The following is a 25,667-nucleotide window of genomic DNA, read 5'->3' as shown; positions in this document are numbered from 1 at the left end:
TAGAGCTATGATCCAGCAATTCTACTCCTGGGTATATATCCAAAGAAAACAAAAACACCCAAGAGCTATGCCCCCCACCCCCACCCCCAGATTCACAGCAGCATTGTTTGTAATAGCAAAAATGTGGAAGCAACATAGTATCCAGCAACAGGAGATGTGTATATACATGAATATTAGCCATAAAAAAATGAAATTTTGACATTTTTGGCATTTTCAACAATATGGACGGGCCTAGAGTTATTATGCTTAGTGAAATAAGTCAGACAAAGACAGATACTCCTATTATCACTTATATGTGGAATCTTAGAAGTAAAACAAATGAATACAACAAAGACAGATACTGAAAACAAACCAGCGGTTACCACTGGGAAGTGGGGAGAAGCGAAACGGGTAGAGCTTAAGAGATACAAACTACTATGTATAAAACAAGTAAAGAGGAAAGATATGTTGCGTTGCACAGGGAAATACAGTCATTATTTTGTATTAACTTTAAATACAGTGTAATTTATAAAAATAGTGAATCACTATGTATACCTGAAACTAATGTAATATTATAAATCAACTATACTTCTATTAAAGAACAGAAACCCTCAAGCCAGAGTTTAAACTCTAGTCCTTTGTCTCCAGTAGACCAAAGTGACTTTAAAAAGGCTTCACTTAGTTTTATCAAAGTCTGTTTAGTACTTATTGACTATGAGGGAACTCAGATGATTTTTTTTAAAAGATAAAGATTTAATAAGTTGACAAATCACTTAATAAAATATAGACAATAAAATAGATTCTGACACAGAATAATAGTTTCAATTCTATTCTAAATAGCAAGGCATATAAGAATAGATAACTAGAATTTAGTATTTTAAAAGCAATTTAATTAGAAATTACATTCTACATACGGGTGTTATTCCAAGAAGTTTCATTCCGTTGGCTAAGACTGAGCGGACAGCTCTGAAAAGGTGAAGTCTGGCCTACAAAATAAAGAATGATCAAAGGTCAAGCCAGTAACAGGCTAACTATAACTGAGTAAGTAAAATTGCTTTTAGAAGTAATTCTAACATGCTTCTAAATTAGGAAAAATTTCTCCAGTGCCTGAGGGTTGGGTGTGAGCAAAAAAAGACAAATTCCTAGAGTTTGTTTTAGGAAGACTGGTACTCAAGGGTGCTGGGATGGGAGTGACAGAAACACCGTCAAGTACAGCTTCAGATGAGGGGAACTCATCACTCCATCACCTGATGCAGGAAAACGTCTTGTCGTATGTTGGAAAGAAATGTTGATTGTTACAGCCTAATTCCAATTACTGCCTGAGTATATAAGTACACTGCTGTAGTCTGACAACAGGATGCTATTTTAGGAACATTTACAAGACTGAGTCAGTAGTAACAGTCTGCGGATGCTAGAGATGACAGTGAGAAACTGGATACGACATACCCCGGCCACCTCAGGAGGACTGTTTCTGATGTGTAGTGTTCTGTGTGCCACCGCAGCGAGGTGACTGAAACAGCAAGAGAGAAAGGATCAGAGCCAGCAGGAGTTTCCTGGGTGACATATAAGCTTGACATCTAATCGCACTCCTTCAATTTGGACAAGTCAAAGCCCAGAGCCACTGAAGGGATTTCCAAAGCTGAACGGATGAGACTGAATTCACTGCTTGTCGCTAACTGGCAAAGTGAAACACACGAAACCCCGGTCTTAGACTTTTGGTCCTGGTTCTACTACTGGGGCTTCCCTGGTGGCTCAGACGGTAAAGAATCTGCAATGCAGGAGGCCCAGGGAAGATCCCCGGATCGGGAAGACCCCCTGGAGGAGGGCATGGCAACCCACTCCAGTATTCTTGCCTGGAGAATCCCAAGGACAGAGGAGCCTGGTGGGCTACAGTCCATGGGGTCACAAAGAGACACGACTGAGCAACTAACACTACTATTAATAATACTGGGTGGCATTATGATTACAAGTTTGTTGTTCTTCAAGGTTATGATTTCACTGTTTTATAAGTACAGGGGATTATTTTCTAATAATTAGCTTTCCTTTATTTAGGCATCCCTCAGGATGAGATGTAACACTGCCTGGCCTGTCTCCTCTGTATAGTGAGGTGGTGGCATAAGACTAGTTATCAACCTACTCTGCACACACTGGCCACTCAAAGTATTTTTTCTGTTTAGGTTACGGCAGCAAGAAGAATACTGTGCCACAGAAATGATGCTTATGACATTGGTTTCCATGATTAAGTGACAATAAAGATTTTCTGGCTTCTTCATCTCTATATGTCTAAGTGAAAATTAAAAGAAAACAAAAATCTATAAACCTGGTAAAAAGCATCATCAAGAAAAAAGTCCCAGTAAATCTCTGATTTCAATAAATCTTGAGTAAAAGCAAATACTTCCTTTCTTAAATAGCTTTATGAGAAGCTACAACTTTGTTGCTATAAGACGCAACCTCTATTCAGAGTTTCTAAAACAGCCACTGCGAAACTTCTATCAAAGTGTCACCTGCTTGCTTTCCAATTCATCCTCTACCCTCTATCAGACTGACTTTCCTGTGCCTCTGCTTAAAACTTTGTTTATGGGCCTCACTGTCCTGAACATAAGCTGGAACGCTTCAGTGCACAACAAAAAGGCCGCATGTGTTTCTCATTCTCCCAGAACTGTGTTTGTAGTTCCCTGAATGTGTCACGTTCTTGCCCAGCTCTGGGCTTTTCCCTCCTCTGCCACCTTGTTTCTCCTGGCTCACATCTACTCCCCTCCTCTGATCCCTCGAGGCTAGGCTGAGAGCCCTAACCTTGCCCCTCATGTCCACTCTGTCCTAACATGCACTCTACTGTGACCATCCATGATGGAGCTATTGGTTCCCATTCACTGGACGATAGTGACAGGACCTTCAATCACTGAGTGAATGAACATTAACTGCTAACATGCAAAGATGAAGCAAGAAGTCCTGTAACTTGAAGTGTGTAATTTTTTAGGCTGACGGATTTGTCTATGGGAAACCTTTAGAAAGAAAGGTCCTTTGTCATATCAGGTCTCAAACACTTAATGCCTGAAAATAGCAAGTTTATAAAGTACCTTAGAGTTAGAAGGTAGCTGACAATGTGCCTGGGCTGAAGGTCTTGAGATGACCTATAAAGTACCTCGTCGAACCTAAAAGAAATATGAGAGGAGTGTTTGGCAGGGGAAGGGTGGGCACGTATTACACTCAGCTAAGATGCTAAGACAAAGATGGTGAAAGGTTGACTTGATATCATTAACAGTATTAGACATATGAAAAACAACTTTGTGTAAATTTGAAGGTGAAGGCATATTTTTCTTTCTTACAAATTCCTCCATGGCAGGTACTTTTAAAATTATCTTGAAATCCTGTAAGCCTAGCCTAAAGCAAGGACTTAAATCATATCTGTTAAATGTACACAGTCTCCAGCCATGTTTAGCAACATAATCGAGCAGAGGCTATTCACTGCCAAGAAAACTAGGTTGGCTTATTTTTTCCTCAAAAGTAAGATAAATGTAAGTAAACTAACCCCTCTTCCCAGGAAAGAACCACAGACCACTGTGTGGCAATCAGAGAAAATGCCCTTGTTGTCAAGCATCCACATCCCTTCCAGATATTCCGTAGATTAGTCAGTTTCTCCTGACAAGTACGGCTTCACTGATGATTCTGGTGAGAGCTCAGAAGTATGGTCTCTGGCCCAGTGTATTTGAGGCTGCACTGAAGCCAAGAGGCAAATGAAAGGCTTATGGTCTCAGGGAAGGTTACCAAAGGCAGGGATTTTCCTCCACTTATCACAGAGGGTGAGAAGATGATCGCTTCTGAAACTTAAAAGTTTTTGCTTTTACTAGGCTTTATGTTCTCATACTTTGATCTAAAGGATGTTAGGCATCTGGGCTAATTTAATGGTGATACTGTATTTAAAGCCTCAGGATTAGCTGTGAGCATGCCCTCTGTCTGCTCTCAAAGGGTAGGCACTCACTTTTTGGTCACATCTTTGGAGAAGTGCTGTCTATAGTCACTGGCCTGTTCACCTCAGTGGTCAGCAAATGACAACAGTCCCTTCACAGGGCAGAAGCAGACTGGATCTTGTTAGGACACCATACCTGAGAAGATGCTGGAGAATGGAAACAGATTGTGGTTCCTGTAAGCAGGCAGTGTTGAAGTCATTGAGATAACCGCATCCAAAAGTCTCTTCCAGACTGTTGTCAAAAGTTTAAACACAACAAAGGATTAAGCAAGTCAGCTGGGGTATGAATAATTGCAAGTAAGGAACATCATCCCAGCATGCATACTCTCACTCTCCTTAACCTAGTTCTAGGCTTGGAAGCTAACATCATTTGACTCAATGCCTCAATTTTTCCTAAATCTGTTTCTTCATCTGAAAATGGAGTATATTCCTTGGCGGGATTATTCTGAGTGCTAAATAAGGTAATACACAGAAAAGCATTGTTATATAGGTGTGCAATAAATAAATGTTCAAAAACCCCCTCAAGATCCAAATATAACAGGAGGTCCACCGGACTTCACCTAGCTTTGAATGTTAGATGTTGGAGAAGTGCAGAAAACAGAGCCTTTGGTCTTGGAATCACTCCACCCAGGCCTCACCCTGAGAAGGCCAGAGCCATCCTGTATTTCCCTGCAGCCCCTTGTCACCTGTGGAGGCGGGCGTGTGTGTACTGCAGGAAGACTCCCGTGTCCCCGCGGCTCTGGAAAACCCGATCCCAGCTGAACTGATAGTCAGACAGCAGGAAACCTCTGAAGTCCTAAAACGACAGGACATCTTCAGCGTGAGGAGTTGTTACAGCACCAAATCAAAGGCTCTCCCTCCCAGGAAGCAGTTTACACAGACCTGAATGATGAGGGCTGCGAGTCCCACTTGCTCTGCTGTCTCCTGGGGATTCTCCAGCTCTTTGGTCGCTGAAACAGACAAAGGTAGCTACTTTCACCTTGCGTGAAACTGTACAAAACCCAGGACTGAAGCGGAGATGTGCTGTGTGTGCTAAGTTGCTTCAGTTGTGTTCAACTCTTTGCGACCCTGTGACTGTAGCCTGCCAGGCTCCTCTCTCCATGGGATTCTCCAGGCAAGAATACTGGGGTGGGTGGCCATTCCCTTCTCCAGGGGATCTTCCCAACCCAGGGATCAAACCTCTGTCTCTTATATTGGCAGGCGGTTCTTTCCCACTAATGCCACCTGGGGAAACCTGCCAAAACATATGTGGACAGCATCAGGAACAAACAGCTGCACAGTGGGTACTTTACTTGCCTAATCTGGGTGGACTTAACTTTGCTAACGATGTTTCCCAAGCCTTCTTTAAAAGGGAAGAGACATGATTTTTCTTACAAATATCCCATGTAAGACATTAGACTTCTTTACTTCTGTTACTTCTTTTTCCAAAGGTGACGCTTACACAAAGCCATGAAGACTTGTGACTTGCTTCAATTATGGAATACAGGGACTCTGCATAACCACTCCAGCTGTGGAGTGACGATGCTGGAGCTGCCTGGGCAAAGAGGCTCAGGGTGTATTGATTCACATTACTGGACCAAGCCACAGCCAAGTAGCAACCCATAGCCAAGTAGCAAGCACCAAACCCTAGCACCCTGAATTAGTGAAGCTATTTTTGACAAGGTTAGTGAAAGTTCCAAGAAGGATGGTCAGAATAAATCACACTGCACAAGAAGTCCAGCAAAACATAAGAGTGGATGTGAGTTATGCCTGTAACAAAATAATGAATTTACTCTTAATAGAAGCCATGTTCTGTAGCATCCTCAATCGAATCTCATTTAGAACATCTTCCAGAAAAGTAACATCTCCTCTCCGAGTTTTCATTCCCTGCACTACGCCAAAGGGCACGTGCTGGCACCTGAAATGGAGCAGCAGGCATTTAGTTCACTGAAAACTGAAAAGGAGCTGCTGATCAAAGTATGTAACAAGACACTTATAGAGAACAGTTTGAACTTTTAACTCCTGTAATCAATAAAAAGTGAAACATGCTCTGATGTGTTGTGTGCCACAGAAGACGTTAAACACACAACCTCATTTCATAGTCACAGGATATGATTAGATTGTTAGTTGCCTTTATGAAAAAAGGAGATGGGAATTAAGCATTCTGAAAATCAAACCATTGAGAGCAGTTATCTAATAAAACCATTTATTAAATGTTTAGACGATAGAAATTAATTAACCATGTAAAACTAAGTGCAAAGAACAGTGTTTTTCCACACTAACAGCTTGAAACAAAAAAGTAAAGTTTGAGTGAAAATCTTTAACAACCTGGTACATTTTTGGACATGGCTGACCTAGCAACAGTTGAATGCTTTTGAGAAGGCAATTTAGAATCACGTGGCAGATTCATGTTGATGTATGGCAAAACCAATACAATACTGTAAAGTAATCAGCCTCCAATTAAAATAAATAAATCTATATTAAAAAAAGTAGAACTCAAAAAAAAAAAAAGAACGTTCATCAAACTAAAGAAATTAACTTTGTATAATAAAAAAAAAATAGAATCATGCAGACTGTACCTTTCTGCCCAGTCATATCCCATGATCTGCAGCATCTGGAACACTTGCTGAAAATGCCTTTTTTGCCCTTTATCTGTCTTGAGAAAAAAAGTGTATTTAAGTAAAAGAACAGTGATAAGTTAAATCTACAGTGTTGTTGTTTAGCTGCTAAGTTGTGTCCAACTGTTTGCGGCCCCATGAACTGTAGCCTGCCATGGTCTTCTGTCCATGGGATTTCCCAGGCAAGAATACTGGAGTAGGTTGCCATTTCCTTCTCCAGTTGATCTTCCAGACCTAAGGGATCAAACCCATGTCTCTGGCATTGGCAGGTGGATTCTTTATGACTGAGTCACCAGGGAAGCCCATTAAATCTAAAGTACATTGGACATAAATCATACTAAAATATTTGAGTTTTGACAGACTAGAGTCATTATCAGTGGATCAGTTTTAAACAAACATATAAGAGGATGTCACTGGAAGAATGTCTAAGCAGAGTGCTCTACAAGAGCAGGAAGAGCTGCAGCACGCCACTGAGTATTCTACCTAAATTACTCCTTTCTCAGCTATTGTGACCTTTATCTCCAAGAAGGCCAGAACTAAGCACTAAAAAGACATTTAATAGCAATTTCTCCCCCTTAGGAGAAACGAAGGTTTCACATGGAAAGAAAGGAAGGGAAGAGGAGACCAGAATATTACTCAGCATAAAAGGACCAAACCACTGACATATGCAATAGTTTGGGTGGATCTCAAGGGCATTCATTATACTGAATGAAAAGAGCCAATCTCAAAAGGTTACCTAGTGTCAATCCATTTATAGAACATTCTCAAAGTGACAAAACTGTATTGTGAAGAACAGGGCAGTGGCTGCCAGGGGTGAGGGTCGGGGGAAGGCATGATTACTAAGTGGTTGCCATGAAAGAAGTTGTTTTGTGATGGCACAGTTCTGTATCATGAATGTGGTAAAGGTTACCTGAACATGCGTGTGATAAAATTTCACAACCATCCCCCTATCCTTCCACAAACCAGGCCCTAACATAAGTGTCTGTAAATATTGCTGAAATTTAATTAGGGTTTCTACCAATGTCAGTTTCCTGGTATCGACAAAGTATCATCGTTATATAAGATATTATCTTTGAGGAAGTCTGAAGGTAATATGCTGCTGCTGCTGCTAAGTTGCTTCAGTCGTGTCCGACTGTGTGACCCCATAGACAGCAGCCCACCAGGCTCCCCCGTCCCTGATATTCTCCAGGCAAGAGCACTGGAGTGGGTTGCCATTTCCTTCTCCAATGTATGAAAGTGAAGCTGCTCAGTCGTGTCCGACTCTTAGTGACCCCATGAACTGCAGCCTACCAGGCTTCTCCGTCCATGGGATTTTCCAGGCAAGAGTACTGGAGTGGGGTGCCATTGCCTTCTCCGGAAGGTAATATGGAAACTATACTATTCTGAAACTTGTGAGTCCTAAAATATTTAAAGTAAAAAGTTTTTTTAAAAAATGCATTATGACACATATATATTCATTACACATAACCATTCTTTTGTGTAATTTTCTTTTAATATGAAGCAATGTGAACTCTTTCATTTTTAAAGTTTTTTTTTTAAACATAGTGGTTGCCACCATAAACATACTTACCACTGAATTCTTTCTATAGTTTGACAAATTATTTTTGCATAGTTTTTCAACAAGGCTTTCAGTTTCTATCTTTGCAGTTTTCATGAGGCAGGCATCATAAACCTCTTGTTTTTTTACTGTGATTACTTACCACATAGATCATTTTATCAAAATTATACTTTTCCATTCTATCTATAGCAGCTGCAAGATCTCTGAAAAAAAAAAAGGCCATAGATTAAGTTACTATGCAGATCTGGGTAATGATTTGTTTCACCTATTTAACAGTAATGAAACTTTTCTAATTAAGGGCTACTGTTACTCCTCAGCCTCAGGTATAGTACCCATGCTTCTATAATCCCAATACCATGCTTAGCTACAAAGCAATTAATAACACAATCAGCTTTGGGAAAAGAATTATGGAAGTGCTGTGAAAAGATCAAAAATAAATAAAAGCTCTGGAACAAGTAGTAATAATAACTAAATAGCTCTAGGCAAAGTGTTTCTAGGTAAATGCTTTATGATTTGTTAAGCCTTTACTGGAAAGAATCGCCTTCCTGTCACTTTTCTGCAATATGCTTTCCTAAAGAACATATTTAAAGCATAGGTGATACAACACCTGAACAGGTATCTTCTAGCTACTCTTCCAAAGCCTTGGATCACTCATAAGCAATATTTTCTAAAGTATTTGAAAAATATCATAAATTCTTTGACTAAAATTCTACTTTATCTCTGGTTAAGTATCCAGTTTGCACACAGTATGAAATATTAAAAGTAACAAACCAATAAACTATGAAATTTTAAGTAAACATTATTTAAATATTGAACTTCAAAATTATTTTAATTACCTTATGGGGAATACAGTCAATAACTAAGTAATACCTTGTATGGTGACATACTGTACCTACACTTACCATGGTGATCATTTTGAATATATAGAAAAACAAAATCACTTACACTGCTGTGAACTGGGAACTAACAGTGTAGTAGGTCAATTATAATTAAAAAACAAAATCACAGAAAAAGATCAGATTTGTAGAATTTCAGAGGGAAGGGATAGGGGGGTAGAATTGGGTAATGGTAGTCAAAAGGTATAAACTCATAGGTAAAAGATAAATCTAAGAACTAGGGATATAATGTACAAAATGATAAATTCACACTGCCATATCTTACATAATGAAGTTGTTAAGAGAGTAAATCCTAACAGTTCTCATCACAAGAAAAAAAATTAAAGATATTTTTGCTTCACACTACATGACACTGGAAGAATTTTTAAAGTTCCTAGGTCTTTCGAAATGTTGAGTCATCAATATGTCATCTGTACTCACCTCATGCTCCTGATAAAACAGAGCATGCATCCTGAATGGAGGCAAAAACTGTCTTGTGTGGGGCCAAAAAAAAATCTTACATGTGTATAAAACACATATGTATATAATCCAGACAAATATGTGGTATTAAAATTTCATGAGGGTGGGCACAAAGAAAAATATGGCTAAAAAAGCTCTTGAGAAGGGTTATAATAAAAGATGGTTGTAAAACACTGATATAGATTATCCCAAAAATGAAGTCACAAATATATACCTCCATTATATTTTTCTATTTGACTCAAGGACAAAAATAAAGAGAAACTTTTTGATCCAATGAAAAAAAGAGATGAATGCAAGACAAAGTCCTAGGCTGAGTTTGTAGAATCTGAAGTTGAAAGCTGAAAGCAATGCCAGGTCATTTAGTTCCGGTCTCTTTTCACCAACCAGGGAATCATGGCACAGAGAAGTTACGTGACTGATGACTACGGTCTCAGAACAAAAATTCAGGTCTCTAGTCTCACCCTGTGCTCTTGTCGGTACCATCCTGTACTTTCGTTTGTCTGTTACGACAATTCCTTTAACTCACATGCACACACATAGTTTTATTCTGTAAGAAAACCATCAAAAGGACAGAAACAACTGAAATTAGAGCAAGGTGAAAAATCAAACATTTCTACACCTGGCAAAAAGACAGTTATTCTCCTAAAGAAAAAGTGGAAAGTACAGGTATTAAGGTAAATACACAGAAAAATCTGGACCTAATGATAGCTCTGCAAAAGATATCAGATAAGAATAGTTACAGAGTCTCCATTCTGAGTGGACACATTTCTTTCTTTTTTGAGTACAGTGGACTTGCAATATTGTATTAGTTTAAGATGTACAGCATAGGAATTCAGTATTCGTGAAGAATTTAGTCCAGATCAGTGGAGAAACAACTCCAGAAAGAATGAAGAGATGGAGCCAAAGCAAAAACAACACCCAGTCCTGGATGTGACTGGTGATGGAAATAAGGTCTGATGCTGTAAACAGCAAATTGTATAGGAACCTGGAATGTTAGGTCCATAAATCAAGGCAAACTGGAAGTGCTCAAACAGGAGATGGCAAGAGTGAATGTCAACATTTTAGGAATCAGTGAACTAAAATGGACTGGAATGGGTGAATTTAACTCAGATGACCATTATATCTACTACTGTGTGCAAGAATCCCTGAGAAGAAATGGAGTAGCCATCATAGTCAACAAGAGTCCAAAATGCAGTACTTGGATGCAGTCTCAAAAAGGACAGAATGATCTCTGTTCATTTCTAAGGCAAACCATTCAATGTCACAGTAATCCAAGTCTCGGCCCCGACTAGAAACACTGAAGAAGCTGAAGTTGAATGGTTCTATGAAGACCTACAAGACCTTTTAGAACTAACACCCAAAAAAGATATCCTTTTTGTTATAGGGGACTGGAATGCAAAAGTAGGAAGTCAAGAAACACCTGGAGTAACAGGCAAATTTGGCCTTGGAATGTGGAACGAAGCAGGGCAAAGGCTAACAGAGTTTTGCTGAGAGAACGCACCGGTCATAGCAAACACCCTCTTCCAACAACAAGAGAAGACTCTACACATGGACATCACCAGATGGTCAACACCGAAATCAGACTGATTATATATTCTTTGCAGCCAAAGATGGAGAAGCTCTATAGAGTCAGCAAAAACAAGACTGGAAGCTGACTGTGGCTCAGATCATGAACTCCTTATTGCCAAATTCAGACTTAAATTGAAGAAAGTAGGGAAAACCTCTAGACCATTCAGGTATGGCCTCAATCAAATCCCTTATAATTATACAGTGGAAGTGAGAAATAGAATTAAGGGACTAAATCTGATAGAGTGCCTGATGAACTATGGAATGAGGTTCGTGACATTGTACAGGAGACAGGGATCAAGACCATCCCCAAGAAAAAGAAATGCAAAAAAGCAAAATGGCTGCCTGCGGAGGCCTTACAAATAGCTGTGAAAAGAGAAGCGAAAAGGAAAAATATATCCATTTGAATGCAGAATTCCAAAGAACAGCAAGGAGAGAAAAGAGAGCCTTCCTCAGCGATCAATGCAAAGAACTAGAGGAAAACAACAGAATGGGAAGGCTAGAGATCTCGTCAAGAAAATCAGAGATACCAAGGGAACATTTCACACAAAGATGGGCTCGATAAAGGACAGAAATGGTATGGACCTAACAGAAGCAGAAGATATTAAGAATAGGTGGCAAGAATACACAGAAGAACTGTACAAAAAAGATCTTTAAGACCAAGATCATCACGATGGTGTGATCACTCACCTAGAGCCAGATATCCTGGAATGTGAAGTCAAGTGGACCTTAGGAAGCATCACAATGAACAAAGCTAGTGGAGATGATGGAATTCCAGTTGAGCTATTTCAAATCCTAAAAGCTGATGCTGTGAAAGTGCTGCACTCAATATGCCAGAAAAGTTGGAAAACTCAGCAGTGGTTCCAGGACTGGAAAAGGTCAGTTTTCATTCCAATCCCAAAGAAAGGCAATGCCAAAGAATGCTCAAACTACTGCACAACTGCACTCATCTCACATGCTAGTAAGTAATGCTCAAAATTCTCCAAGCCAGGCTTCAGCAATACGTGAATTGTGAGCTTCCAGATGTTCAAACTGGTTTTAGAAAAGGCAGAGGAATCAAGACACCAAACTGCCAACATCCGCTGGATCATCAGAAAAGCAAGAGAGTTCCAGAAAAACATCTACTTCTCCTTTACTGACTATGCCAAAGCGTTTGACTGTGTGGATCACATAAACTGTGGAAAATTCTGAGAGAGATGGGAATACCAGACCACCTGACCTAACTCTTGAGAAATCGGTATGCAGGTCAGGAAGCAACAGTTAGAACTGGACATGGAACAACAGGCTGGTTCCAAATAGGAAAAGGAGTATGTCAAGGCTGTATATTGTCACCCTGCTTATTTAACTTACAAGCAGAGTACATCATGAGAAATGCTGGGCTGGAGGAAGCACAAGCTGGAATCAAGATTGCTGGGAGAAATATCAATAACCTCAGATATGCAGATGACACCATGCTTATGGCAGAAAGTGAAGAGGAACTAAAGAGCTTCTTGATGAAAGTGAAAGAGGAGAGTGAAAAAAGTTGGCTTAAAGCTCAACATTCAGAAAACTAAGATCATGGCATCTGGTCCCATCACTTCATGGCAAATAGATGGAGAAACAGTGGAAACAGTGTCAGACTTTTATTTTTTTGGGCTCCAAAATCACTGCAGATGGTGACTGCAGCCATGAAGTTAAAAGACGCTTACTCATTGGAAGAATATCAACCTAGACAGCATATTCAAAAGCAGAGACATTACTTTGCCAACAAATGTCCGTCTAATCAAGGCTATGGTTTTTCCAGTAGTCATGTATGGATGTGAGAGTTGGACTGTGAAGAAAGCTGAGCGCTGAAGAATTGTTGCTTTTGAACTGTGATGTTGGAGAAGACTCTTGAGAGTCCCTTGGACTGCAAAGAGATCCAACCAGTCCATCCTAAAGGAAATCAGTCCTGAATATTCATTGGAAGGACTGATGTTGAAACTGAAACTCCAATACTTTGGTCACCTGATGCGAAGAGCTGACTCATTTGGTAAGATTCTGATGCTAGGGAAGTTTGAGGGTGGGAGGAGAAGGGGATGACAGTGGATGAGATGGTTAGATGACATCACTGACTCAATGGACATGAGTTTGAGTAAACTCCGGGATTTGATGATGGACAGGGAGGCCTGGCGTGCTGCAGTCCATGGGGTCGCAAAGAGTCGGACACAACTGAGCAACTGAACTGAACTAATAGCTTATAACAAGATAATAGATTTAATTCCCTATTGCTTATGAGTAAACACATTTCTTATAACAACTACTCAAAGGTTTATTTAATCTGTCCAGCAATAATTGGCTAGCATCAAAAAAAATTTCTACTGTACATCTTTGTATCTAGAAAAAGAAATGTACCTCTCAGATGCATAGGTGCCTGAGTCCAATTATATGGAACTGATAAAAGGAAATGCCGAAAGTAACAGAAAATAAGAATTTTCTAAGGGACAGTAAGATATTGGATGGTTGTTTACAGTTGTCTGCGGAAAAAATGATGGTAGTTAACAACAACAACAAAATATCACAACTTTATGCTAAAGAAGTGGCTTGTCATCTAAGACTCTAGGATGGGAGACACTAGAACCTTCTGCCAGCAGTGCTCGATTCTGGCTGTGTTTTGCTTGTGTGCTTTTTGTATTGTCCTGCCTTCTCCTTCCTATTAGCTTTGTCTCAGAAATAAGGGTGCTTGATAAACCTGTGCTGTACTTAGTTACTCAGTCATATCTATCTGACTCTTTGAGACCCCATGGACTGTAGCCTGCCAGGCTCCTCTGTCTATGGGGATTCTCCAGGATAGAATACTGGAGTGGGTTGGCATGCCCTCCTCCAAGGGATCTTCCCGACCCAGGGATTGAACCCAGGCCTCCTGCATTGCAGGCAGATTCTTTACCATCTGAGCCACCAGGGAAGCCTGATAAATAAAGACTGCTCCTTTCCACAGGTTTGGTCATGGAGACAGATGACAATATGTAAGCGACATGGCCTACTTCCCCCGTGGCCTATTTTACCAAAAATCAGAATGCGGACTGGCACTCATGTGCCTGTTAGATGATCTTTACAGAGTGAGGATACCACTGAGCCAACATGAGCTCCTTGTAGAGTACATATTCTGGCAATGTGCAAATATAAAATATTTATAGTTGGCAACAAGGTACTTCAATTTTATAGTCTGTACAACAGTGTATTCATCTCTGGAAGTCTTATGATGTTTAATGATAAACAGTTTTCCACTTACTCTTCTGATGATATTAAACCTTTCCAGGAACTATAAATGGCAATAAATATAAACTCAATAAATATATCTTGAGTGATGAGAAGAGATTTTAAGAAAGTAGGATTTGGTAACAGTTTTGAGAATGAAATGATTTGTCTTAGCATTAATCCTAGAACAAAGAACATGAAAGCATACATTCTAATGACGAGCTTCATATAAGACACAAACCTGGTTGCATACAGAGACGTCCCATCACTTCGCATTACAGTACAAATTGAGGAGGGGTCACCATTCCCTGAAAGATCTACTACAGCAGTGCCTTTTCTAGAAAATGCAAAAAAAAAAAAAAAAAAAAAAGGTAATTCTGAAACAACATAATGAATTAAGACCTTTAACAATATAGTATCTATAACCTTATCTTTGGCAAACTGGAAGCTATTTTTATTCCTTATGTAGCAATAAGCAGTATAACCAACAATGAAGAAAAACAGGAGGCAATCTGCACTGAATGACTATTAAGAGTAGGTATCTGTTTAATATTTACTTATCTTTTAAAATTCTGTAGCTTTGGATGAGGTAACTGAAGTCTCTAACAAACTGAGCTGAAAACGAGATTTCAACTGCAGTTTAACCATGAAACATGTTCTTCAAATCCAAGTTATTATAACACTCAATATTGGGTTAGTTTTTAACATGCAAGAGTAACTATGACTAATAAATTAACCAAATTTTGTTACTGTCTTTCCTGCCCAATCAAAAATTAGAATCTGTACAAGGCAATCTAAAAATTTTCCTTAAGGACACTACTGAGGATGCTGTGAACCACATCCTCTGGTCTTTCTTAAAAGGATGAGAGAAGCTGCTCTTTGGTGATACGAAAAATGGTACATCTAAGCAACTGGTTTGCTTCTGTGTTACACATGCCTGGGCTCCTATGAAGGTACCATTTCTCTGGCTGATGAGCTAAAGTGGAAACCTACCGTAAGCAAAGCAGCAGAATCCCAGTGTGTGTCGCATGATGCACTAATATCATTCCTGACTTCTTATTTTTTCTGCTCCTGCTTCTTGATTTCCTCATTTTACTCTTTCAAAAGCTCCAGGTTGTATTATAGCTATTTTCAGAAGCTGTTTTAAATCCTTTTGAACAGGATGGGATCTTTTTAAAGAGGCAGGATTGAGTATGAAGAGTTCATTTCCCTATTCCAGTTATACCATGATCAGCTTGTGCGAGCTTAGACAGATCACTGTATACTTTCTGTGCTTGTTTCCTCATATGTAAAGACAAGATAATAGTCTTTCTCCCAAGCTTACCAGGATTTTGCTTTGGCAGCACAAAACAGCATGTGGGAAACTAGTCTGAATGGCAAAAAGCATGATAACAAATGCCAGGAAAGCTGCACACAAGACTCTGCTGTCTTTACTGAGAGAATACATCAATACTAACTTCAAAGAACTACAAAGAACTTTCTAAAGAACAGGAACCTGATCATACAGTGTTTTCTGCAGGAGTCCTTTACTGTCCAGCAACTTTAAGACTTCTTGAGATTTTTCACGATAAAACGATTCTCCTGAATATTCATCAAAGTGTACTCCTAGACGCTAAGAGGGTTCAGAAACAAAAGGAAAAAGAGTTACTTACAAGTCCTATTATCTTACCCTAAGACAAAATAGGATGCTCTACAGTCTGTCATACAGATGGGGAAAATAAGAATTAAATCAAGTCACTCTGGCACTCCAACCTTCTAGTGGCTCCCCCGTATCAGTCAAGCCCCCACAGTGGTACTGTGCTGTCCAGGAGGGGAGTTGCTAGGCACCTGTGGTTATTCAAATGCACATGAAAGAAAAGTGAATATTCAGTTTCTCTGTCACACTACTCACACTGAAGTATGAGCCCTTGAAAGCGCTCAATGGCCACATGCGGCAGGAGGCCGCCATACTGGACAGCATGATATGGGACGTTTCCACCGCAGCAGGAAGCTAGCCATTTCCACTGCACAGTCCTGGAAAATGTCCTATCTCCTGCCCTACTCTACAACCCCTCGGACCCTGCTCCTACTGTTTTTCATCTCGCTTCCTTACTCCAGCCATGTGGGTTCTTTGCTGAAACCCTGCTCAGGCAGCCCATCTGATCCTCCCTCCTCAGTTTCACTTTTCTCCATGCATGCATCACCATTGAACACACTCTCAAAGTTCTTGTTTAATCTGTATTGCCGTGAATTTGTTTAATTTGCTGTGTCCATGTGAGAATGTAAAGTCCATGAGAAAAGAACTTCTATGTCTTTTACTAAGTGTTGTATTTCTCCCATTCCCAACAGGTTATTAGATGAACAAATTTATAGCCATCACATATATGCCTAAGGAAGCAAGAGAAGAAACAATGGTTAAGAAAAAGTGAAGGGATGATAGAAGAAAGAAAAGAAATGCCAGAGTGAAACGAAGTATCAGGATATCACTTCATATTCAGCCTGTGAAGTTCTTTTTTTAAATTTATTTCATAGCTCTAACTTTCAGCCCAAAGAACAATATGTGAGTCCCAACAATATGTATGTCACTATCAACTCAGTGACAAACAACAAATCTGAGCTTCAGAAGCAACCTTTCCGGCCAGGAGTGCCAATGAAGAGCTGTATTATATGACAGGATAGCAGGAGAGTGGGTGGGCACCTTGTAAATCCGCATGTACTCGTCTATGCTCAGGTCCCGAAATTTCCGCCACAGTGCAAGTGCTTGCATGTCGCCTAGTTCCAGTCGCTGGAAGAACTCATGTGCTGATTGTGCTACGTTTTTATTGTCCGCTGCTTCTTTATTAACTTGTACATAAACCTAAAGGCATAATAGTATATTAAATGAAGTACACTACTAGTCACTGTTACCTTCAAAACAGAAAAGAGGAAAACAAAACAATCTGGAGAATTTTCATTTAAAGGTTACACAAGTGCCCTTCTCACGAGTGTAACCTTTTTTTGTTGTTGTTGCTATGGACCCTTAGTGAGCCCTACCTACCTGTTCTCAAAATGCATATACATAGGATTATACAATACAGGAAATAATCACATTGAAATATTAATGTTCAAATATTTAAAAATATTTGTGATATAGTAACAGAGGAAAACATTAAATTTCTGATTGAGGTTAATGAAAATAATGCATAATTTTTTTCTTCTCATACAAGTTCATATACTGTTAGATCAAGAATGCCTAGTTTAGACTAAGCTAGCATTTCTTCTTAAAAAAAAAAAAGTGAAATTATTATTGCTGTGACTTCTCTGAGAAAAGGCTGAAGACAGTAGACTAGTTCAATCTGGGAAAGAAAAGGCCAAAGGATGATTTAGCAGTTATTTAGCAGTAATGAAAAACATTTTGAACTCTTCTCTAAATCTGCAAAGACCAGGGGGGAAAAAAAAACCAAAACAGGTGATACAGAAAGACCTTCGGGATAGTTAGCTTAATTATGCTCCAACTTGGGCTCTTGAGAACCGTGAGAAGCACTCACTTCAGTGTGCTTTTGCATGATCCGTCCTGGCTGGCTTAGCTCTGCCCCACTCACTGATGGGAGTGCAGGTGGATGGCTTATTAAGGGCTCTTTCAGTGCTAGGATTTTGTGTTCACAGAATCATTTTCCAGTCTCTAAACCACAAGGTTGATAAGTGATATAAAAATATCAACAATATAGCTCAAGTAATATTGAAGTGATGCATTATGGACTATAAAGTTGTAACTCACTTGCAGGGTGAAACATGAACAATAAATTTACTATCCTCATATTTTTTCCAGCAAGCTATTAAAGTAGCATGACATTAAAAAAAAAAATTGGCAAATAAGCCACCCAAATATATGAGACCTCTAAACCCTTACATGCTCTTAAAATATCATGGTAGCAAACCTTAGGTAGAAAAAAGTGATTTTATTGCTGGAGAATACTTTAAGACAACCATAATGTGGCTTATGGCCTCTCAGGTGGCTCAATGGTAAAGAATCCACCTGCCAACGTGGGTTTGATTCCTGGGTCGTGAAGATTTCCTGGAGAAGAGAATGGTAACCCCCTCCAGTATTCTTGTTTGGGAAATCCCATGGACAGAGGAACCTGGAGGGTTACAGTCCATGGGGTTGCAGAGAGACAGACGTGACTTAGAGACTAAACAACAACAATGTGGCTTATACCCTCTAGACACTACTAACGAAAGGAACAGGGTATTGAACACTTATCTCAAGCTAAAAAGGCCTCAGCTTTCATAGATGGCTCATGTTAATTAATGGAATTGCAAAAGTGAACAAATAAGTGCTTTCAAATAAAGGTTGCTGTTGTTTAGTTGCTAAGTTGTGTCCAACTCTGAAAAGAGTTAATAACACAGCAGGTCTAGAAACTGCTATCCTTAAAATGTGTTGTCTGCAAGATTAGCTCTTGGCTGCCATCTGGGGAACTTGAATTTTGACAATGCTCCTACCAATCCAACCAGTAAGAGTGGATCACAGTGCCTCTAAACTGCTTGTTCAAACAATATGGTTTATGCTAAACACCCGCTTTTCTTCCAGGAGTTTGGAATTTTAGTACCAAGCTACATAGAGGGGGGCTACGTAATCAGCCTCCAAGGAGCTTCCCTGGTAGACAACATTTCACACAGGCTGTCACAATTTGTTGTAGGAGGAATTAAGTACATCCTGGGTGACTCTATTAGCAAAGGACTTGGAGGCTTGGGCCTGATTTCCTCTGGACTTGCCCCCATGTGCCTTTTCCCTTTGCTGATTTTGTTTGGCATCTTTTTACTATAACAGATCTTAGCTGTGAGTTCAACCATATGCTGAGTGTTGTGAATCCTTCTAGTGAATCCTTAACTTGAGGGTGGTTTAGGGAGACCTGATACTTATCATAAAGAATTAATTTCTACATGGTCCTATGAATAAGTCAGTCAGAACACAGAGAAAGATTTTTGGTAAGGTGTAGGAAAAAAGAGAGTCGCTGCAAAACAGTAATCTGCAGACTTCCTGACTTTTGAATGACCTATCCAATGACAACTGCTTAATAGTCCAGCCTGCAGAAGTAAAGGCATACATATATCTATAAATGGCTTGTTACTCAAAATTAATACCTCCACCCTCTCCCTCTCTCTTGCCCCTCTTCTCTCCATCTCTCCCTCACATACATGTATGTGTGGTGTGCATGTGTGCATGCACATTCAGCTTAGAAGTGAATATATTAAAAACCCTTATTTTCAGAAGAGTAAAGGTACTAGATTTTTAAAAAAAATCTAGGATCCTAAACTCAAACAGTCAAACATTAAAAAATCTAAATATACACTCAAAATACTGGTAAGAATATTTTAGGAAAAACATCACCAGAATCTTTTTCTCCCTTCCTTAAAATTTAAAATAGAAATAATTAAAACAAAAAGCCATTCCTAATTCACGAAGACAAGCTTGGCATTTCAGCAATTTGTAGGGAGAAACCAAACATTACTGAGAATCAACTGACATTATCAAACAGAACAATAGAAGAGCCTTAATTGGCATTTAACAATCTGCCTGTAAACGTACTATATAAAACTATTAACATTCATTAGCATATTAGAAAAGAAATACTTTTTCCTTCAAAGTAAAATTTTACACAATGCATTTCTGAAATTACACTTTTCAATTTACAGTTACTTTGAATCTATTACCCTCAGAAAGTATGTATTCTGAAGACAGCCCCCTTCTGAGGTTAGATTCAGACTCAAAGGGAATAAAAAGGAAATTTTAAAATTGCATTTGATATGTAACAATGTGGCTGAATAAAAGTGTTTTAGAGGATGGTTGAAGAAAAATGTTTTTGAGGATGGAGATGCAATTTTTCTTTTAGGTTACTAGAATGCAAAAGCCAGCTGTATTACTAGTTAAGAGAATAAAATAAATGTCTGAGACTTCCTGAAAGGAGTATTAATCATTCCTTCTATTTCTAAATGTTGGGATTGCCAAAAAGCATGACATTTTATTTCTAATTTAATTGATTAATTATAATCAGCTCTTGGGATGACCTGCCCAAATGTAAGAAATAAGTGTGAAAACTTAAAGTAGTAGATAATGCTCTCTCACTCCCTGCTCAGTCCTTAAATTTGATTCTAGAATACAAGAGCCACATAGGCACACCTGAATTCCTTGATGCAGGGTTCTAACCCCACTCCTGGTTATTTTTGTTTTTAAAACTGAAAGTAACTGCTAAGGATGGTTAGCATAACTTTGACACTAAAGATTCTTTTATCTCAATATTTGTTTGTCCTCTATCTTAAAATGCGTTTAATTTTGATCTCATATTTTAGAAAATAACATGTAACAAATTCCTGACTATAATCCAAACAAGTTCATTTAATGTTTCACGTATTGATCAGAAATTTCTCTGGTTGAGACCAATTTCTAATATTAAATGAAATACCAAATAAATTTAAATTCATGTTATTACAATTTAATATATCAGTTAATACAGTCAAAACTTCCTAGGTAAAAAAAGAAATCGTTTGATGTAACTAATGTATTAATCACCAAACTTCTCCTCATTAGAACATCATTAGCAGCATATAAACAGCATTTTACCATCCCTTTATCTTCTTTTAATGTTTGGAATTTCTGATTTTTATTCTCTGCGTATATATAATTACATTCATGGTATCTTACACCTCTATCAAAGGGTGACAGTTACTGACTTGCTGTGGGTCACCATGCACATGCCTAATAAATACTGCTCTCTGCTGAAAAACCTGTTCTTCCCACATTTCAGTGGGGTGAGATAATGGCTGAGTTCTTAACATGTTTAGTCTGGCCTTGCTCGGTATTTCCATTCTTGTTCTAAGAACACCCAGAGAACAATGGGACACTGTAGCGCTGTCTGAGGGGAGTGAGGGTGAGGGAGAAAGCATGTGGCTTTGAGGAAGACACGTCATGAGCAACGGTGAAGCAGAGAAGTTGCCAGGAGAGAGGAGAGAATTGCCCAGACTGAGAAGGGCCTGAGGGAAAAACTCCTGGGGATAGCATAGGCTGGGCAGCCCCTCAGGTGGCGGCAGGCCCTCACAGGGCAGCGGTTCACAGTGTCCCCACACATGGAGGCTGGTCTCCGAGCCTGTGGAACTAAGACAAAGCAAGACCTCCCAGGTGAAGTCTGTCACACAAGCAGAGCTGGGTGCCTCCAGGGCATCATGTAGGCTTGGATCCTGGGCATGTCAGTCAAGAGTAGTGTGCACTGAAGCCAAGAAGAGGTCTCGACAGCTCCCTTGGGATGCACACAAGAGCCTCTGTGTGACTTGGGAGGTGGGAAATCCCTAACCTAACTTGAGTTGGCTCCCACCACTCTCAAAAGTGATGGCTGGGTTCATACTCAGGTTTATAATTTAAAAGCTATTTCTTGTAGATGTTATAACAAGTAAAATCCACCTCAATCACAACAATCATTTTCCCTGAAAAAAGTAATGTGGATTAAATCAACAGATTACATTTGAATTAAATTCTTTAAACAGTATGAATATTAACTGCATATATAATCCTATATATGTCTAGAATTGATTTAGGCTTGATTTACTTTGAGAAATTGTTTTGAGATTCTTAAGTCAGAAAAAAACATGGTCTTTTGATTTTAAAAAATGGGAGCAAGTAAACATTATCACTTATTAAATTCGTGGTTTGGTCCTGCCTTATCTTGTTTTTATTATTTTACTACTGATATCAGGAAACTCAGGGTAAAATCTCTTACATACACATTACCTAGTAATACATTATCTCCAACTTTCTATGTCTTTTTTGTTAAATGCCCATCACTGTGATTACCTCAAATCCTTTTAGAAAAGGGGCAGGGTAAAAATAACGAAATGCTACAGGGATCATCCTGAATCTTTACAAATGCCAGTGCTAGGGGACTTCCCTGGCGGTCCAGTGGTTAGTACACGGTGCTTTCCTTGCTGGTGCCCAGCTTTGTTCCCTGATCAGGGAACTAAGATCCCACAAATTGTGTGGCATGACCAAAGGGAAAAAAAAAAAGCCAGTGATAGGGTACAAGGCTAATGCATACTGTATTGGCATATTTACCTCTTATGAGAGGCTGCTCATATTTCAGAGGAATCTCTATAGTTCTCAAAATACAATTAATATGCAATATCAACAAGTGAAGCTCTAAAATCTTCTGTAGCAAAAAACAAACAAGCAAAAAAAGGCACCAAACCAAAAAACTGAAAACAGAAAAAAGTGACTGGGTTCTCTGTTCTTAAAGGTACAGAGTTAGCTTTTATTAAGGTCCATTCAAGTAGCTTAAATCTAGGAGGAACTCTGAGAAATTACTTTTAAAAATCTTTAAACCTGAGTAAACGATGACCCCCATATACCTATGATTTAGATTTAACATTATTAACATTGTAAGAACTATTTCTTTTATGTTAGTGGGAAGGCTTTTTGAAAAGTATTTCAAAACTTACTACTAATGTTTTCTTTGAATCAGTAGTGTGAATTTTAAACAGCAAAAATATTATTTAACTCATCAGCCAATCTGGGGGAGGCCACTTCTCTGGTTCGTGAAAAATTAGTAGAACAATGAAAAGGAAAGATTTTGAATGTTGGCTAAAAAATAGTCCTAGGTCAATGCACAGCATGGCCAGATGTCCTGGTTAAAGAATGACTACAGGTGCAGAGAACAACCATTTTAGATAGAGCAAAGCACAAGCATGGAAATGCAGCAGAGAAATGACTACATTAAATATTTTCATCACAGAAAACAAATGCTAAAACTATGATATAATTTCTAACCTGGCTAAGAAACTGAAACTGGGGGGATACTGATCATGGTGCAAATTAGAGGCACCCAGGCCATGAAATCTGCTCCTGGATGGCCAAAGCCAAATTTAAAACAAATACGCTAGAAGACTGAAACTGTGACAGCTAAACTACTAATTGTGCCTGGGGCACAGCAATTTAATTTTGAAAGAAAGGAAAATGCTTTGTAAATAATGACAGCCAGTGGAAGCGACTGGCTCAGAAAGGCACTCTGCAGAGCCAGTGGTGGGGTGAGGCAGGGCAGCACACAGACACTCTGGAGCAAAGTTGCCTGTGGTGGATTCTTGGGCTTGGCACTTGGCTTCTTCACCAGTAAACTGCATGGTAAGTTAAATTTTGGACAAATGCTAAATAGTGTATCCTATGATAGTTAGCCCTTTCTTGGAGCTTTACAAAAGGTTTCTTTATGCCACAACTTAAACAGAAGAAGCAAATTCATTCAAGCATTTACTGTAAGGCACGGTGTCTGAGGCTGCAGATAAAAGACCAAGAAGACAGATCCTTCCTCTAAAAGAGCTCCATCTGTAACTTGAGAAGGAAAAAAAATGGGTTTGACCAAGGTTCAGGTTTTCTGTTTAGAAACAGGACAAAATCATTAACATTTGCTTACCACTCAAAAAGGGACAAACGTTCTCATTTATATGAAAAGCTGTTGCTGGAAGTAACCTACAGTGACAACTATAATTTTAAAATGAAACTGGGTCTGCAAAAATAGCACAAAGATAAAATAACCTAGAGTCTGCCATAGTAGGTTCTGCATTTTTCTCCATTCAGCAAAGGAAGGAGGAAGAAAGCAGATAAGTGCTCTAATGGATTGCTGTCTACTATTACAAACAGCAAGGTGGGTGTATTTGACTAGCTCTCTTTTGCCTATAAACACTGCTCCTCTGTGAAGCTACTGGGGCTTCCCAGGTAGTTCAGTGGTAAAGAATCACCTCCTAAGCAGGAGACACAGGTTCGATCCTTGCGTCGGAAAGATCCCCTGGAGAAGGAAATGACAACCCACTCCAGTAATCTTGCCTAGAAAACCCCATGGGCAGAGTAGTTTGGCAGGTTACAGTCCATGGGGTCACAGAAGAGTCAGACATGACTTAGCAACTAAAACAACAACACCATGAAGCTATTAGGCAAAAGAACACTTAATGAAAGCAATATATGCCTTGAGTTTTTTGTTATTCATGAAAGTACCCCCTTTGCCTGTCCCTTATGTGTGTCTGTCAATCAACAATCTCTAATGTAGATGTATGATACCCCCCTTCTTATGAGTCTCAAGAGGCTGGAAACTGTATTAAACTGCATAGAATAAAATGTATGTTTAGGTTGCCAGAGAGTTTAAGAACAAATTTTACTACAATTTTTAAAAGATTATGGGACACAAACATTTACTATTGTCAGGATTAAATAAAAAACTTCTGAAATTGGGTGGGAGAAAATGCCAGGAGTAACTCTCATATGTCAAACTGTACTCTATCTTAACGAATGTGCTCTGAACAACACAAGGTCTCCAAGTGGTTTCTTGCATTTCTTGCACTGTGGGTTTGTCTCAGGCCTGGATCTGATGAAAGGTTCACTAAGCTCATGGTAAAAATACTCATGATTATTCATAGTTTTAGAAAATAATACAGTAAAATGCCAGGCACTAGGGCAGCATACTTTATTGACAACCATAAAGATTTACTAATTTTTAAACTCTCGACTATCCATAAAACTCTCAATGGGAAAGAGGGGGTAAAAATCTTTTGGTTAACAGTATAAATCAAATGGCTCAGATGGTAAGAGACTCGGGTTCAGTCTCTAGGTCAGGAAGATCCCCTGAAGAAGGGAATGGAAACCCACTTCAGTATTCTCACCTGGAGAATTCCATGGACAGAGCAGTCCATGGGTTTGCAAAGAGTCGGACACGACTGAGTGACTAACACTTTCACTTTCATAAATCAAAACATAGGCATTTAAAATGCAACTGAAGGTACAAACTCGGGAGGAAATCACAAATGTTAAAGATCTTTAAGAATCAGATGTGTTTTGTTAAATACAAAATAATATAATAAAAATGAAAACGACGTGCTCTCTGTGGCTCTGGCTAGAGGGGTAAAGCGTTGTTTGGCAAGCGCGCTTCCTTACACACAACCTTAGTCTGATCCCCCATATGTCACCAAAGTGGCTGGTAATATCTGTGCTCTTTGTCAGGCCCAGAGATAACAACTGGGGCAATGAAAAGGAAACACATTCCTGGAGATTAATTGGACAGGAAGAGCTTTATTAATAAGCTCCAGGAAGAACTGAGGACAGAAAAGCAGAGTGAATGGATTAAATGAGGTAGAACAGAAAGACGTGCACATTGGGCAAAAGCCAGGAAAAGGAGCTGAAAGACAGATGACAAAGGATACACAAATTTGGAGAAACACATATATGCCTTCCCTCTACAACAGAACAAGGGCAAAAACGTATATACTCATGTTTCTTCAAGTCTAAATGAATTGTAGTTATTAGAGCAAAGGAAGCTGCAGTACATAACAAATAATAGACCAAAAGAATTCTTAGCTGAATCTGATATTCTGTATGTTTATGCCAAGATTCCACACCTGAATAAATACTGTCCCAAATCAACTAAAATAGTTATAAAAGAAGTATT

The 25,667-nt window shown here is 39.1% G+C and overlaps 1 protein-coding gene across 1 annotated transcript in view; it reads right to left on the bottom strand.

The window, feature by feature from the left end:
- Window positions 1-878: 878 nt before the first annotated feature.
- Window positions 879-25,667, bottom strand: part of RARS2 (arginyl-tRNA synthetase 2, mitochondrial) — a 72,436-nt gene continuing 47,647 nt past the window's right edge. The window contains exons 9-20 of the mRNA XM_068985217.1: window positions 16,916-17,074; window positions 15,744-15,850; window positions 14,480-14,575; window positions 8,244-8,304; window positions 6,505-6,581; window positions 5,719-5,843; window positions 4,829-4,896; window positions 4,633-4,742; window positions 4,083-4,178; window positions 3,057-3,131; window positions 1,426-1,489; window positions 879-965 (exon numbers count right to left, since the gene is read on the bottom strand). Of these exons, the coding sequence (XP_068841318.1) occupies window positions 879-965; window positions 1,426-1,489; window positions 3,057-3,131; window positions 4,083-4,178; window positions 4,633-4,742; window positions 4,829-4,896; window positions 5,719-5,843; window positions 6,505-6,581; window positions 8,244-8,304; window positions 14,480-14,575; window positions 15,744-15,850; window positions 16,916-17,074 (1,125 nt within the window). The remainder of the gene's footprint in view (window positions 966-1,425; window positions 1,490-3,056; window positions 3,132-4,082; window positions 4,179-4,632; window positions 4,743-4,828; window positions 4,897-5,718; window positions 5,844-6,504; window positions 6,582-8,243; window positions 8,305-14,479; window positions 14,576-15,743; window positions 15,851-16,915; window positions 17,075-25,667) is intronic.

The sequence above is a fragment of the Capricornis sumatraensis genome, chromosome 13, assembly GCF_032405125.1.
Source record: "Capricornis sumatraensis isolate serow.1 chromosome 13, serow.2, whole genome shotgun sequence".
In the NCBI taxonomy this organism is placed as follows: Eukaryota; Metazoa; Chordata; class Mammalia; order Artiodactyla; family Bovidae; genus Capricornis; species Capricornis sumatraensis.
The sequence above is the reverse complement of the archived record's forward strand: the minus strand, read 5'-3'. Positions and strand labels throughout refer to the sequence as shown.